General features: G+C 41.8%; 1 protein-coding gene across 5 annotated transcripts in view; it reads left to right on the top strand.

Moving 5' to 3' along the window:
• REPS2 (RALBP1 associated Eps domain containing 2) overlaps window positions 1-18208 on the top strand; it is a 636764-nt gene that overhangs the window by 376515 nt on the left and 242041 nt on the right. For all 5 annotated transcript variants that reach the window (XM_069204533.1, XM_069204534.1, XM_069204532.1 and 2 more), the window contains exon 7: window positions 1351-1414. In XM_069204533.1, coding sequence (XP_069060634.1) covers window positions 1351-1414 — 64 coding nt within the window. The remainder of the gene's footprint in view (window positions 1-1350; window positions 1415-18208) is intronic.

Genomic DNA, 18208 nt, shown 5'->3' with positions numbered 1-18208 from the left:
CATAGCATGTAAGCAGCGTCAGGATTGGTCTGAGCGGCAGTCACTGCTGCTCAGACACTAGCTTGGGGTCTGTGCTGTTTCTCCAGCCCGGCTGTTAAACACAGCCGGGCTGGAGAAACCTAAGTGTGCATGTGTGTTTGGCCGGCCTCAGACCGCCAGCCAAACACACATGCGCACTTAGTGCACTCTTCCCTCCTCCCACCTCCCAATGGCCCAGCCACCCCCTCCCTGCACCTGCTGGCTGAACCAGCAGGTGAAAAATGAAAAATAAAACAATAGCAAGCTAACGTTTTATTTTTTATCCGCTGGCTCAGCCAGGGGGAGACTCCCCTCCGCCACGGCAGAGGAGCTGCCCTTGTTGCAATGGAATGTTGTAGCACAAGGCCTATACCACTCATTATTGGTCCTGACCCACTCCTTTGTCTTCAGTGGAGCTCACTACGTTCCAGTGCTCTAAAATGTGTTGAGATCTTCTTACAGAAGCTCATCATTTCCAATTTGATGTCTAGTTGTGCCATTTTTGATGGCATGCCTTTAGTGCCTCGTAAATGGTGGCTTTGCTGTGGGCTGTTGTATCATGGCTAGTCACAGTTGCACAGAGCAGATGGAAGAAGTGGCTGAATGAATGGTGCATGTATTTATTGAGTATGCTAAGCACACTGTAATCTAACTGGTTTCAGTAATACTCGTAGGTGTTTCTATTTTAGCATTTGACTCTTCTAAAATCGGGATATTGTTTGTAATGAAATGTTTCCGTAGGAGGATAGTTACTTTTTGTAGATTAAGAAGAATTAAAACATTACCCCTCCTAATCTTCCATGTAATATACGAGTTTATAAAACAATATATCAACCTTTTCAAGGCTTTGCTGTTGGGATTGGTTCCATGTCAAGATGTACAACAGTGTGCCACAGGGTTGGTGTACAGCACAGAGAAAGGGTGTTCGTGGACATTATGTTATTGTCGAAATGTGGTGAGACACGAAATTAATTAACACAGAAAGAAGACATTATGAAAGTGTACTGAGCTGTTTTGATATGATATGTGATTGTGAAGCTGAAATGTATACCATGACTAGCCTCGGTGAAATAGATCTGACGCACACTTGCTGTAAGAGTGACGTAAGCGTAGACCTAAATTAGGCCAAGTTGGCAGCCATCGTGGTCAGCGGAAAGGAATTGCGTAACTTTTTGCTTGAATTTGCCTCTTTCAAATATGCTGATGTCAGGCACAAAACCATATTTATCTGGCACATGTAGCCCCTTATCACTTGCTTTCCATATGTTTTTGTATAATTCTAAAGACGATCACCATCAAACAAACTAGTTTTTGATTCATGATTCTTTGCAGGTTCAGTGGCAAAGAACTTCTTCACAAAATCCAAACTTCCAATTCCAGAGCTGTCCCACATATGGTGAGTACACACAATTTTTAATTTGTATTTTCCTAAGCTTAAATTGCTTCGTTTCTCTTGCAATGTACTTGGCACAACCTACTGCAAACAGTTCAACTACCACCTACAGCGACCTTTTCAGGCACGGAAATTACAGATGTCGTAACAGGCTTCACTCCAAATCAATCACTCTGACCCTAGTTGGGGATGTTTTTTTTAGATAAGAAAAGGACATCTTTCCGAAAATACGCCTGAGTCCCAGCCTTGCCCATGGCAGCTCTCAACCACTTTATGGCGCTAATAAGAGAAGACGCTCAAGTGCCTATAGTATCCCGATGACTCCATGTCAATGAGGCACCACCCTTCCTTGCTTATGCTTTGCCTTTAAAAATCTACATACCCAGGTCTGCTCCTCCAAGTTTCTGTGATCCTGACATACCGTAATTGTTCACTACAAGGCTAAAGGTAACAACCCATGTGGTTTAGTGAGCAGCAAATAATACTCAAAGGAGCACTATGCCTTTTATGATGCTAGGTGACTATGTACAAGACAACTGTTGCTTTCACAATTGTGAAATTGATCTTCTTACTGGAACTTCCAAGTTCTTAAATGTGTCAAGGCTTCTACGGAGCCATGTTATCTCTAAATGTTCTTGTAGAAAGTCCAATCCTGGATTTGTTGTGAGGGTCTAAGAATCAAATGTTCTTTCAAACATTCCCTTATAGTTGTCAAATACAGCACATAAATGTATGTTTGATTCCATCTTGTAGTTGTGAGCAGAAGGATAAAAGACTTCTGTTTACTGTTCCCCAACGTTGTCCAGAGTTGATCGGCCAGTGCTCATCTGACTTGAGAATGGCCCTTGATGGATGCATAATGAGCTGGAATATACACGTAAATCACTTAAAAAATTAGAATACAAACTTTGAAGAAATAGAAAGTAGCAGTACTCCAGTGCAGCTGGATTTCTCCATTGACATGCACTCATTTGACTACCTACATGCCAGCTAAGGGGGTAGAAGAACACATAAGAACAGCAAACTTTCTGGTCAGTGTGTGGGATAGTTTTGTGGCTGTGTGTAGGTTGCTTTTGTGGCTGAGTGTGGACTGATGTTGTGAACAAGATTGCAGGTTTGGGTCGTTGTTTGCCAGAATTACATGCAGAAATATCATCTGACATAAATATTGTGCATGTCAAATAGCGTTGATTGAGCTACATCATGTCATATTGTGTGTCTTATCACAGTCATTGTTTTTTATTTGACAATAAATCAACAGTCACCCACCAAGGCTGCTGCACTCATACCTCTCCAAGATCTCCGCACTCCAACTCTATCCTGCCCATAGTCTCACTGGCGATGAATGTGCAGATAAATGCCCAATGGCACATCTTACCTGTAGCGTTGTCGTGTGACCTTCTTAGACCCGAATTGGTTATCCATTTTAGCTTAGTTTTATATTTTATATTTCACACATTTTAGCTGACCACTTTTGGCAATGATATTTTACACACTTTATGCTCACATAATATTATTCCAAGAATACATTGTACATGCTGCTTGTTTCTAGATGTCTTTTCTCAACATATAATCTGTGCAATCTGTTCAAGGCTAGGAACACAGTACAAGATATCCTAGAGCTTGCATTGCTGTTCGGAGACAGCTTCTAACATCTAGACATATAATTGCATCCGAGCTGTTCCTCTACCATAGGGTGGTTTTGATTATATAAACTTTGCACTGCCTCAGAGGTGTCAGAGGAGCACTCTGGCCACTACTGTTCTGGAAGAAATACTGTGTTCGTCATGCACCTCTGCTGACGCTGATCTATTATCCGGCAGAAAAGGATTGCCAGCTCCACTTTAGACCGGCACCCTGGCTCAGCTTTCCAGGTATGGTGGTCTCGTACTATTTCACTAGATTGGGCACAGGCACATTTGTTTCTTTTCATCATGTTAGTAACGCTGGTTACACACTTATTTTTATCTGCCTAATTATTCCAGCTCATTCCCTCTATGCAAGAATGCAATTGTTTCAATAAATGTTTGAATTCTTCATTCATATCTTCCTTGTGTTTTCCCTTGGCATACTTAAGTAAAACAACAAACTCTTTCCACTATTTCCTTGGGAGCCAGTGTCATGTTCAATGTTGCTGTAATTCTCTGTTACCCTGGGAAAGTTGGGGGTTCAGGTGAGACACTGTGAGCTAGCTAGGAATTGGGTCTGTAGTTACTGATAGTGTAGATGGACTCCGTCCTCCCATCCTGAAGTTCTACCTCCCAAATACGCCGTCCTACCTTTTAGTGGGAACCGTATAACATGGCGCCACCAACGTTCATAAGTCAGGTGCTTATTTAACGGGTCTGCTAAATAGTTTTCTTACGTGCTCAAGGTCCCCTATTCACCTGCAAACAGAGACTTCAAAGGTGTTAGGGATTAAATCCTCCTCAGCTTTATAGGAAGCCTCTATATTTGTCTGTCGGTTGTTCAAGCTTGAACATTTCAAAGGATACCCATCATAGTATGTTCCCTCTCTGAATTCCATTTTTAAAATGCAAATGTAATTATAATACCTGCTAATTTCAGACCTGCTGTTACAGCACAATTAACAATACATGGGCTACCTAATGGGCATGGAGATGTTACTTTCGTGGTTGAGGCTCACAAAGATTATAAAACTGAAGTATTTTACTCATGGTTCACTTTTCATGCAGTCAATGCTAATGCAAACAAGCTTATAATGATTTAGAAATATGATTAACATTTCAGGAACACCAAAAGTAGTTCAGAGGCACCCTACTACATATATTACAAAACATTAGACTGAGTCCCCTAAGTAATGAGGGAGCTACATGGTCAGTCCTAGTTGACTACACACCATATCCTAATATACAACAATTAAATGTGGCTGAGTTACGCCAACTATACAATGGTATAGTTAATCTATACAGACGTTCAACACAGTTTGTTATAGATATAATAAGAACTGCCCCAGCGAGGGCTGTTCAAGCTGTGCAGCCACAGTTAGCTGTGCCTGCAATTATCTAGGTAACTGTTAATGCTATTATGGGTAAAATACCTTCCAGACGTGAGGAAATACTGTTCTGGATTGCACAAAAAACAAACCATCTCACTTTGTGTTTGCCACCTGGGAAGGTTTCCCCTGAAAAAGATTGGGCAACCTGGGGCACGGTCCTTGCCTCAGTATATTCCATAGCATATGGTACCCCATCACTAGCTGTTTTACCAGAAGTGTTAAAACATATTCCAACAAACATGGGGCTGCCCCTGCCTTGGATTTGGAGGTAATATTGATAGATAACTTTGCCACTGTATCCTCAGTGTTTCTAAACAATACTAAAGGAGAAGCAGCAGTGCTGGCAATCTGCCAACGCCTTGCTCAGGTAGTGGTTGCAGACCATAAGTATGAATTACCAAAAGGTATTGCTGACACCTATATATCTATAGGTTGAGATAATTTGAAGGCCAGACCAAACGAGCAACAGCTTCAAGGTAGTTCCGAAAAGGACAATACCAAACAAGAATCTGAGTTTTCTAAGAAACACTGGGATGAACAAAAAAAAGAAAGAAAAAAGTAAATCAAGGGTGGATATCTGCAACCGGAGTCCTCAGAAAAACAATATAATTTACATAGCTGTGATACATTAAAGCAGACTGATAGGTATCAGTATACTGATACACACCGTTCTCGTTCTTTTTGGGACTCTTCTGACAAATGGTCTGAGAGAGCAGGGTGTTCAGAGTGCAGGCAAGAAGAGTATGTAAAACCGAAAAAGTACTCACAATGCTTGTCTGACATCATCATAAAAAAGGATGAGAAACTTCCGCAACAGGAACCCCAATTCAAAAATTTTGGCTAAATATGCCACACATATTAAGAACACTCCTTAAGAACAGGGCGTGAGCAATGACTCCATTAGACAGCACAGCAGAGGTCACAATAGTTACCTAGATTCTTCAAGAGTTTCTGGATGTGAAAGCAAGTAATGACTTCCTAGAAGTCAAAGCCCCTGATCAGCAGGTTGCCCCTCCAGACAGACTATATAAACTAAATATACAAATTGTGGGGGACATAACGCGTACAATTAAAGTAGTTTTCGTGGAAAATGTAACACTTAGCTATGACATTCTCTTGGCTGAAAGAGATTGGTCACTGAAGTTTGTTAGAACACTCCCCAAAGGAGATGATTTAATAATACCTTCTTTCTCTGTCCTTGTTCCTGAAGAATTTAAGCAAGCGCATGCTGCACAATGGGCTCTTGCACAAGCCCTGGCACTATGCCACAACCACGTGGGCTGGGATAAGGATTCACCTTACCATATTATACCCATAAGGTCCAGCCCGCAAGTGCAACAAAAATACCCAATTAAACATGAAACAAAAGCTCCTGTGAGGGAAGTTCTCTCACAACTATAGCACCAGGGAGTAATTAAACCCTCTGTATCACCTATGAATAACCCTTTATATCTGGTAGCTAAACCGAATCACTTCTACTGTATAGTCTTAGACTACAGACACTTAAACAGTCGTATGTGCACATTTGTGATTCAAAATTCACACTGTACGGCTTTAATGAACAGTATTTTCCGTGAAAGATGCAAAACAACCCTGGATATTTCCAATGGATTTTTCTGTCAAAATTCTTCTCTGTGCTTGGCTCACAGTGTTGTTTCTGTCGGCTCCCTTAGGAGTATAAGAACAGTACAGGACTGTTTGCTGCCCAAGTAACAGCAATTCTGCATGATATTGATCCATGAGCATTGTGTCATGTTAATGATATCTATCTCACGGATGAGGACTTAAACATACACTTAGCTAGAGTAGATCGAATTGTTTTGGGATTTGCTGAACATGGCTATGAATTTAATTTCAAGAAAACAAAAATAGCTTTTCTCAGTGTCCTATTTTTAGGATTCAAGTTATCAAATGAGGGAAAGATCCTGACTCCACATTTTCTAGAGAAATGTGCCTTATTACAAGCACCAAACACCAAAAAGTACAAATGAAGGGTTGGAGTATATTCTTACCCTGAAACCCAGACTGAAAGCGGAATACAGCTGCTGCCAAAAGTGCCATAGCATGTGACAGATGTAAAAAATATGGAGCCAAGCCCCTGCGCCCTGCTGCTTACAATGAAAGCAACTATCCTCAACTGATGGAAACATTCTGTGAAGGGCTGCAGGGGGTATAATAAACCATCCATTGGGATAAAACAACATCCTTTTAAATTTTGCCGCCCTTAAAGACTTGTGACCTACTACTGATATAGTCACCCAATCCTCCTCTGAGAGGTGACACTGTGTTGTTGACCTAATTTTCTCTAAAAACCTAGTCTCATGCTGCTGCGCCCCCTGATTGTGTAGTAGTCTATACCAGTTACCAATGCTAGGAAGCTTGGACCTAAAAAGCAAGCATATAGCTGAATGAGTGTCTTGATTGACTTCTTGATAATGGGACCTTAAAGCGTGCATAATCTGTTGATAGCCTAATAAAATTGCTTGCAGTGATCACCACACCATACGCAAATCTCTTGCCGTGTGATGTATTTACCCTGTAGAACAAAGTGCCCCAAATCCTTAAATCCACAGGAATTCCAGTATCTGATCTGGATATGGGGAATTGACAACCCAGCATACCGGGACTCCTGTAATGTAAGAAACATGCAGCCTGATGGAATAGGACTAGAACGATATAGAACTAGCAGTTGGACACTTAGGTTCTGCAGTACCTTGTATCTGGTGCTTTTCTGGAATTTCAGAACCTTAATAAAAACTGGGAGCCAAGTTTCAACATCCTGCATTATTTCATCTGGAAAAAAAAGATCATCCGTCCACCTGTCATCTAATGCTATTGCCACAAGATCTAGAAAGGCCGCCTCATAATACGTCTGAACGTGGGGAAAGGCCGACCCACCCTGTGCAATTTCCAATTGAAGTACAGAATATTGTACCGTGTACCTTTTTCTATCCAAACAAAATGTCTAAAATGTAGAGCTAAACTTCTAAATTAATTTTTACTAACTTTAATGGGAACATTAAAAAAAGAAACGGAAGCAAAGGCAAAATTGACATTTTAACGAGAGCTACCCTGTCAACCAGTGTCAGGGGAAGAAGTGTCCATCTATCAAGTAGCTCCTTAATTTTCAGAAAAATCACTATATAATTTAACTGAAAGAGCTGGGGGTAATTGTTTGTCACCTATACTCCCAGATAACGTATCGGGCTTTGGGAACGATCTTGCTGATGCAGAGATACAGGGAGACTACTAGCTGAGGTATTAAAGAGAAGCAACTCTTTTTTTTTAAATTAATTTTATAACCCCTTATGCCTTTGAACTGCTCAAACTCGTCCAGCTCCTTCAGAACATTCTCCTTACCTGGCTTCAGATAGAGAATTATGCCATCTGTGAACATATTTAAATTACTCATGTCTGGGACAGGGGCCTCAATCGCCTGATTGGCCTGAATCGTAGTCACCAGAGGCTCTTTGAAGAAGGTAAACAAGTTAGGGGACAGAGGCAACCCTGGCGAGTTCCCTCTTAATAGCCACGGGTCCCACAAGATAGGAATTCACAAATATCTTTGCTTGTACCCCTTGGTATAGATTCACCAGCATTCCAATAAATTGGGGTGAAAAGCCAAACTTCTTCAAGACGTAAAGCAGCTCATCCCAGTTGACCAGATGAAAAGTTTTATCTGAATCAGCCATAATAACTGCTCTACTGGTTTGGTAACTGAGAAATAAACCAGTGCATTTCTTAAAAGCTGATATTCGCAGCCATCACCAGCCACCCAGAAAGCCTGTCTGATCTCTTTGAAATAAAGCCTGGGCCACAGGGGGACTACTAATAGCTCATACTTTAATTAAGAGCTTCTAATCAGCATTAAGTAAACTGATAGGCCTATATGAATTGACGTCTCTAAGATTCTTGCCTATCTTTAAGAAACTGACTATTGTGGATTCCTTAAAATGGGATGGGAGTTCACCTCCCTCCATCCCAAAACGAAACAAATCGGTTAAGAAAGGTACACGTTCAGCAGGGACAGTTTTATAAATCTCAGCCGGAAAGCCATCTTTGCCACAGGCCTACCTGCTTGACATTGTGGCAAGAGCATCCTGTACCTCTGCTGCTGATATAATAGAAATTAACTTTTCAGCCTGAGAATCCAGCAGAAGTGGTAACCTAATGGAGTGAAAATGTCGGGTTATGTTTGACTGCGGGGTCGAATAGCTAGTTTCATAGACAGTTTTATAGTGCTGTGGGGAAACTCAAGACTCTTTGGCCTTTTCTGAAACTAATGCTCCTGTTACAGCACACTGTGACTCCCTGACAAACGTGACTTCCCACCTCACCCGTGTTGACTAGGCCAGAAATTTCCCAATCTGTTGGCTTGTTTCATATAGTCATGCTGACATACCCTGGAGCTATACATTTCTTCCATAGTAAAAAAAAGTCCCTCAAATTTTGCTTTACCTTGGGTCTCTGTGGGTTGCGGGTTCACCTTGATACCTATTCTTGGTCTGTAGGGCTTGGTCTACTGCTGATTGCAACAGAGTTATTTGGTCTCTGCGCTCTTTCTTTTGCTGTGCCTTAAAGGCAATAATCTGACCTCTGGCTGAAGCCTTAAAGATTCCCGTGCAGAAAACAGTGAGGCCGCATCCCCATTTAACCCAAAAGAGTCCTGAATGAGTTGTCTCATTTCTATAAGCCAATCCTGCGTTAACATAAGTGACAGGTCCAGCTGCCACCTGGGCCTGTCGCTCCTAGTTTTCTCAAGTGCTATCATAAGAGAGGCCAACGAATGATCGGAAAAGGAGTTAGCTCAAATATCAGAACCAGACCTTTAAATAGAATAGGCAATTAAAAATAAAACAAATGTGGGAGGGGGTGTGAAATCGATGTGAGAAGGAGTGTATTGTGAAATGCCTGAATGGTCACAACTCCTTTCGGATCGATTAATTTAAAATCATGCTTCATTGTATCCATGGCCTTTTTAGTTTGGGGCTTCAGTTGTTTTTTTAGCTTTATTCGTAGTATCCAAGGCTACCTCCTGGATGAAATTAAAATCACCTCCTAAAATGATCCACCCCACTGCCCCATAGCAATATTATGAATCTGCAACAATGAGTCTGCTTTATCAAAAAAAGTGGGGCATAATACTTGACCAGATCTAACGGAGCCCCATTAACAACAACCTTCAGCCATAACCATCTACCATGTGGATCTCTAATTACATCGCTCACTAGCCAGTCAAGCCCTCTACCTAAAAAGATCGCAACCCCACTTACTGCAAGACCACCGAAGCACCATCAGTGTGAGGATACTGCTTCGGAATATAGACATTTGGACAGTTGTTCTTAAGATGGGGTTCTTGTAAAAATAATACTTCCAGGTAAAAAGAGCCCAACCATCTAATCAGCCCCCCATATTTCTGTCTATTTGCCATGACATTTACAATGCACAAAATAAATCTAACTTTACAGCCCATTTCGTAGGTAATAACATTCCTGTATCTCTCATCAATAATTTAAATCCTATCTCAATTCTGCTCATTTTAATTATGTGATGCTCACCATGCCTGGATTCCACCCCAGAAACCCTAAGGTGCCTCACAAAAGGAAGAGAAAATTAAAAAAATCACCGTAACCCCAGTGAGAGGTGATTGCCACCTGTACCCCTTTCACAGCTCCTTTAGCTACACTGGGTCGCACAGGTGTCCCTCCCACCCACATCACCATGGTAAGTGGCACAAGATTTATCAACCTAGAGTACCCAAATAACTAAATGCTGGGCATAAAACCATAATGAGGTAGATCAAACAGAATTAATTGATTAATAATCTACTGTTTGTCTCCTATAGAAACAAATACTCAAGAGTTAAGGCTGTGTGCAGACTTAACCCGCCAATCTTAACCCTCCAATGATCGTAACCAAAACCATATCACCTTCCAAATCAAGAGCCTAGTGAGGATAATCATCATTATTGTATTTACACTTGGGACTGATTAGAGATATGCTGCAAGAGCTCCTAAGCCTCTGTCACATTGGTAAATCAATTAAACTGCCCCTTGACCAACACTTTCAATTTATATTGTTGTTCAATTGACGCTTAAATACCCTGCACTTTAAACAGATACAACATTTTTATAAAGTCCTTCAAACATCGATCTGCTGAGACAGACATATCTGCAAATATACCAAATTATGGTATTTCAGGCATTGAGAACTGTTTTGTTTAATTGCCTTACCTAGAACTTGACCTTTAATTTGATAATCCAAATGATTAACCAGGATGGTATGCAGACATTTTGAGATGGGGGAACGTTGCGCCGGAACACGATGTGCTCTTGTTATAGGCAAGTCCCCAGAATATTCTGGCCGAACATGAGTTTTTATGAATGTATCCACCAATTGGAGAACCTGCTGTCCCTCACATACCTCTGGACCTCTACTATGCGCAGATTAGCACATCATGAGTGGTTTTCAAGTTCCTCTATCTTGTGCTCAAGTAAAGAGTTTTGTTTATGAAACTGACTAACTTCTTTCTGTATCTTAGAAACTTGATTTTCCAGTTCCGATATTCTGGACTCTGCCTCCTTCAGCCTTTCTGGGAGTGGGTGATAGTTTCTTCAATTTTAGAGAGTCTGGTGTTTAAGGCTGCACTATCAGTCGCCTGTGAAGCCCTGAGTTCTCTGATCTCATCCAAGTTTAAATTAAGCATGATTTTAGCATCCCATTGCATGGTGACTACTTTGGCACACGGATCTTGCTGCTTGTCCTCCCGCTGCGGGGGCATGAGGGTGCCGCTACGTCAATTGGTAACTGCTTACTTGTGGGACCTAAAGGCTCTGAACCTCGGAGTGGCAGTACCTGGAGACCAGAAGGCTCGACTTGTGAGGTGTCAAAGCTTATCATTGATATGAGGACTGATGCTGCTAGAGGAATCGTGGAGCTGTTGACTGAGAAGCCACCATTGCACCAGAGACTGCTTTGCTCTTAGAAAACAAGGGGTATTCCTTTGCTTTACCCTGGTTTGATTCAGGCTCTGCAGAAGCCACCACCATAAGTGTCCCAGCAGTCTGATTGTTTAGGGCAAGAGATTCAGCTACTATTATGAGATTTATTGAGTCCACTGGGATTCCCCCAGACTGCTCTGTAGTTCCATTTGCCTTCCCCATGTCCATTTGACCTAGTATAGCCTGATTGTCCTCTGAGTTCACTGCCTTCCTTAGCTCTTTTCACAGATGAGGCTTGCCCTGCGTGTTCTTTTTGTTTTCTGCACCAAAGCTGAAGCGTCCAAATTACAAGCAGCACCTGCTGGCTTAAAGTGCTTTCTCATATTTTGTGCCAGCCCTTCATACGGGCTAGCACCAAAAAGGCGCATAAAACACAGCAAGCATTTTAAGAAACTGATGAATCCTGAGGGATCTTATAAGGAACCTGGCCAGTGAATCTCGACCGGGTAGTCAATCTGTGCCTCGTTAGATTGCTGACAGAGCACACAGAACACTTATCCCCACCCCAGTAAGAAACCTGGCAGTCTACTCCTCTTAGTACGAGTCCAATAAGATACCTGCGTGTCCTCCTGCGTGCCTTCTAGAAAAGCTTCTCTTCATGTATATCTTATGCTTCACTCATACAAAATAAAGGTTTAGACATTCATTTCCCCCAATTTTCGGTGTCCATCAGCAGGCTGGTTTCAGCATTGTTCCATCATGGCACAGTGTCAGGCGTAACAGCGTAGCACTGTGTCAGTAATGCTGCGGCTGCTATGATCACTACACCTTCGGCATCCTCTGCACCCTGGGAGGCTCTCTCTGTGGTGGCAATCTAGGTTTACATGACAGGACGCAGATGTGGAGCTCCTCACTGCCCCTGCTCACTGCTACAGCGTCATGGAATTGGAAGTGACATGGCGGGGGAGGGTCCACAAATGCTCAGCAGCGGATCATGTTGGATCCATCCGCTGGGCTCTAACAAAGGTTTGCAAGTCTTTATCAGGACATATGCAGTAGCTGAATTCCATTCGGACCAGGGCCCTGCTGTTGCATCTAAGGCTTACAAGGACACAATGGGAATGTTGGGTTTAGCTCTGCATTATGCCTCACCATATCATCTTGAGGGAAATTCGATTGTGGAGTCGAAGGACAGAGACCTAAAGAAATCCTTAACTGCTGGAGTATTAGGTTCAGGTTGTAGTTGGATCCATCATTTGTATGGATTCCAGAGAGCATTAAACAGCCTGTCTAGACGATCTTTGGGTAACTAGTTCCCCCTACTAGGTCCTTTTTTGACATCCAAATGTATGTTCCAGATCTTGACAGCCCTGGTGTAGTGGCGGCAGATATGCCTTTTGACATAAATGCACGTCATGCTGTCTTACAAGAGCTACAGAGCTTCCGGGATTGGAATGCCAATGAGAAAATTAAACGTTCTACTGCTGAAGGAGTAACCAGCACCTTCCAGCTGGATTCTGAAAGTTGGGGATCTAGTTCAAGAGAAGATTGCAGTTAGGAAGGAGTTTGGCCCATCATACCATGCACTGGTGCCAATCCTTGGGGTTCAAGGTACCGGAATTGAGATTTTTGCCACCGTTTGCTGAATATAGAGACAAACAATTATTTTCAATTGATCAAGTAAAATTGTATCATGTGGCCCATTCTACACGAGGACTCCTGGGTAGTTCCCTAACTCCTCTCACTACTTTACAAGAAATACCTCTGCAAGTATTGAATAACACCAGTATTGTTTCTCACCGGCTGGGGAGGGCAGAGAATGAACTTTTGTTGATTCCTGTAACCACTGCAAAGGTCAGAAGTACATCAGACATGGGTCTACAGTTTTCTACTGAAGCAACAGAGTTGTTTATGATGAACTCCTGTTGGAGGTGTCTACCAGTTCTCTTTCACCTGTCGAGGCTCGAAATTGGACAACTTCTCCACTAATTCTTCTCACATTTTACTACATGGTATATGTGATTCTTTTCACTGGTTGAAACACACTTATCTGATCCCACCATGGCTTTGTTTGTGGATTACCATTTCATTGTTTTCCATGCTCTTGTGGATTAGATTTGTGACTGTTTTCTTCTTGCTTATAAATGGACATTATCTCCCAGAGTGGTCTGCTGTAGAACGGGTAGGTGAGATGTTGAAACCTCATTCGTGTTCCCACAAAGTGACCTGCCTCTTGCAAACATTTCTCCTTTTCCAGTCTCAGATGGAATTGTGTAGGATAAGATCCCATAGGATATTTTTGGTCCGACAACTCTGCACATTCCTTAAGTTTTTAAAGTAGCTGTGGATAACGTAATAACGCCAGGTGTTATCTTCGATTAATGAGATGTAAAAACAGTGACCGAAATGCTATCTGAGCTTGAGTATTATACTATATTTGAAAGTGAGAATATGTACATGAATTCTGCTTATTATGGTGAAATGTTTTGTTACCATCACTATGTCCACCACTACTTACAAAGAGCTAGTACTCCCAGTATAGTTTTCAACTATACACTATGGAAACATTGACTGACACCACCAGTGCATAGTCCCAAATCATATTCAGACAGATTTGCATACTTTTCTGGGCATGATACCTTCAATCTGGCAGTTAAAGGCTACAAATATGGGAAAGAAACAATTGATTTAAAATCAGTTTGGGGAACATTGGCAAGTGCAGGATATAGATGCCTCATGTAAAGTATGTTTAATTCCAATACTGATGATTTTTCTGAATGACACAGTGCAACAGACTACTTGCTTGGGTTTAGCAAAAATGAAAGAAATGAATGTGTCCAGTATTCCCTCCATTGCACGTTTAAAAATTGACAAGATGTTGCAAATTATACTGAAGAACACCTAAAAGGCATGGTACAGATCAGTACATTTAATTCTGCGCTTTCGGGTACTAACAGGTGGTTATTGTGGCCAGTGGACACAAATGATTGTCATGCACATTTTTTAAACGCCTCTCAGGGTTTTAAAGCAAGCAGACTGGACCCTTGTTATGTCCAGTCCAAATGATCTGGGGTGGTTACTATTTATAGCTTGGGGAAGTTATGCAAGCAATGGTTGCAACACTCCACCTTGTGTGCAGTAAAAAAACACCTTTTTCTTCTCTCTGATGACATGGATTTACAAGATTTCTTGTTTGGTCATTAATGGAAATAATATGTTGTCTGCTTGTATTTACGCATTGAATAACATTGTATCATCTGCAAATGATTTTATACAGAATGCCCTGTCTTTTATACAACATCGGCAAAGTCAGCTTGGATCTATTATACAGTTGAGATGGAAATTACAGGTTTTGAAATTAAGCTGCATGCCCTGGAAGCACATAAACACAGCAAAAATGTTTTTGCCTTTTAATTCAACACGCAAACAACAAATAATGGCATATAAGAAAGATGCTACTTATACAATGCCGAATACTGAAAGATTAGAAAAATTGCCTCTCACAGTAGCCGAAACACCATCTGCAGTATGGCTCATTCATGAAGTCACACTGCCACATTATGCTTGAACCATTTTCCAGTGGGCAGATATGAAGCTCTGGGGGAGAGTTTAATTCACATGGTGTGGGAAATACCCTTTGATTACAAATGTGTGTGCTGGGAAAAAGAGGTCTTTCTCAGAGGAAATGAATGCAAAACATCTCTGAGGCACTTCAGGACTTGTGAACAGGTGACCTTGCATCGGGTGTGTAGTTGTAGTGCTTATGTGGCAAATTTGGTGTATTACTTGAAGGAAGTAACAGTTTCCTTGATTCGCCCAGTATTTCATTTACTTTCAAATGGACGTTATTTGATGTTAAATGATCAAGGCTGTTGAGTGATGAGAGCAGGTGTCCTCCGTGTGGTCTCAGTTTCTCAAATAGTGACCTGCTGTAATAACATACTCTTTCCTTCCGTGCATAAGTGAGATTAGGCCTTCCATTCTAACCTTTAATGTTAATTTTTACAATCTGAGCAGGCTAGGGGCATTATTGCTTCAGAAAAACATGGGACCTATGTGTACGAACACTTTTTCCCATAGACACAGAATGGGCAAAACTGCTTGCTACATCTGGCCCTTAATCTGCCCGTGAAACATTGGAACTGCAACTTTGTCCTCTGACATACAACCGCTGTTAAACACAAACTTTCTCTGGCATTTCAGTGAGCATGTGAACCTCATGTTTAATGCATCAAACACTGTGGGTTTGGTACACTTTTTTAAAGCGGCTAGGTCTGGCTTTCTCAGCACGTTCCAAACTGTTTTCCAAGTGATACCATCTTTTATACACTCTTTGTTTTCAAGTGTATTTGGAGCCGTACCACTTGTGTTATTCCTGATTGGTGGTATTTTGGTTCTATTTTTGCTGCCCCGCAATGGGTGTCCTACCTTGAGGTTAAATGGTGATGGAACTACTGCATGTCAAGCTGTGACATGAACACATGATACAGTACTTTGGAGTATCTTAACTGGAGGAGCTAAATGAGAACTGGCCATGTCTTTTTTGCTATTAGTGTTCTGTTTTGTGCAGCCTGTGTTCTTCTGTCTTTGGTGCCCCTTCTAGTGCACGCTTGACATCTGTCTTGCAATGCAATTGGTACTATCTATGGACATAGATCTGCAGACGACCCCGTTGAGGGTTCATTTCTGGTGTTGTCCAATGAGACTGCCACTACTTCAGGATGCTTTCCATGAGCCATTCTTTTCTTTGGAAACGGATGCTGCAGCTCCAAGATTCCTAATACTGGGTCTCTTAAAGTGGTCACTGTACAGGATGCAACAACCTGGCATCAGCTGAGGGCGCCAACCATGTTTGATCCTTTGATTTGCTCACCAAGGCAATAGTGGTTCTGCCGTCTGTGGAAACGAGGTCCATCCTGGATTCCATTGACACTGATAACATGGATAACATTTTGGAAGCCTCCATTGATTTTTTAAAATTTGGCCCTGGTTTTTATCAAATTGTTTTAATTGATTTTTAAGTTTTTAATTGGCATGTTTTAACGGCTTGTTTGCTTTGCTTGTTTAAGTGAACATTTTATTAATTATTAGTGTTATTTTGGTAGGAAGTTTTTTCACGTTGATTCTCAATTTTAGTTTACTTTTATATTTAACTTGTTTTAGCTGACCGCTTTTAGCAATGACATTTTACACACTTTATGCTTGCTTGCTGTTATTCTAAGAATACATTGTACATGCTGCTTGTTTTCAGTTAGCCTTTCTCAACATATCTGTACTCTCTGTTCAAAGCTAGGAACACAGTAGAATATTTCCAACTGCTTGCGTTGCCCGTTCGGAGACAGCTTCTAGCATGTGGCCATATCATTGCATCAGAGCTGTGCCTCTACCACAGGGTGGTTTGGATTATATAAACTGTGCACTGCCCCAGAGGGGTCAGAGGAGCTGTTCAGCTACTACTGTTCTGGAACGATGCTGTGTTCAACATGCAACTCTGCTGATGCTGATCTTTCATCTGACAGAGTAGGATTGCCAGCTCCATTCTATATTGGCATCCTGGCCCAGCTTTCCCGGTATGGGGGTCTCAGGCTATCCTACTAGATCGGGCACAGGCAGAGGGTACACCTGCTATGCTCTCAGATCATAGATAGAGCTAGGAAGAAACATATAGGTCTAAGATCACCATGGTTGGACTGTTTATTCTTTTCACCATGTTAGTAATGCTGGTTACAATGCTTTGTTTCATCTGCCTAATTATTGCATCTGATTCTTTTTATGCAAGAATACGATTGATTCAATAAATGTTTGAAAACCTTTATTTGTATCTTTCTTGTGTTTATCCCAGGCATGCATAAATAAAACAACAAAAGGGGTAAGATCTGTTTCCACGACCTCCTTGGGAGTCAGAGTGTCATGTTCAATGTTGCTGCAATCAGCTTTTACCCTGGGAAGGTCGGGGGGTCAGGTGAGACACTGTGAGCTAGCTAGGAATTGGGTCTGTAGTAACTGATGGTGTAAATGGACTCAGTCCTCTCATCCTGGACTTTCTACCACCCTAATACGCAGTCCTACCTTTTAATGAGAACTGTATAACTGTTAATAGCAGCTAATTGGCTGGATATGGATGGATGGGGCCTAAGGACACACAGGATGTGGTTGCTTCTCTGTACCATCTAACCTCTGGAACATTATGAGGGAGAGGTGATGACTGACAGGCTTTGTCATGCAGTGCTGTATGGGATCTCCTGACACAGTTACGGAGGTGTTGCTGAGCTAGGCAGACAAACAGCATATTGTTTGATATGCCTTTTCTTCTTTTCATAGCCTGTTTAAGTGTTTTGAAAAATACCCACTAGATTTAAGTGGAAGGGAAACATTCCCCAGCTCTTTATCAATCATGTTCTCACCTTCACTATTGCAATGACCTCTACACTGACCTCCCTAACAAATCAGTGTCCAAACTCCAAATAGTCCAGAACTATCATGATCAGTGTGAATTCACATGACGGCATCAGACTTGTTCTGAAGGCACTCCACTGGCTCCTTGTAAAGTAAAGAAGACATTTCAATTTCAGCTGCCTTCTCCACAAAGCTTTAAACCTCCACAAATGGATCACAAGCTGCGCCGACACCCTAGCTCCTCTCCAAACAACCACAGGGAAACACTCCTCCAAGAAAGTCAGCTGGTTCACCCCCTTACTCCAGGAATCAAAGCGCTCATGCAGAAGGCTGGAGAAGAAGTGGAGAAACAGCAAATCCCCGGAAGACCTTGCAACTTTCAAATCTGCCACAAGATCCCACCATGGCCTCATCAGATCCACCAGGAAAACTACCCTGCAG

Source organism: Pleurodeles waltl, chromosome 8, assembly GCF_031143425.1.
Source record: "Pleurodeles waltl isolate 20211129_DDA chromosome 8, aPleWal1.hap1.20221129, whole genome shotgun sequence".
NCBI lineage: Eukaryota > Metazoa > Chordata > Amphibia > Caudata > Salamandridae > Pleurodeles > Pleurodeles waltl.
This window is presented reverse-complemented; position numbering and strand designations above follow the sequence as displayed.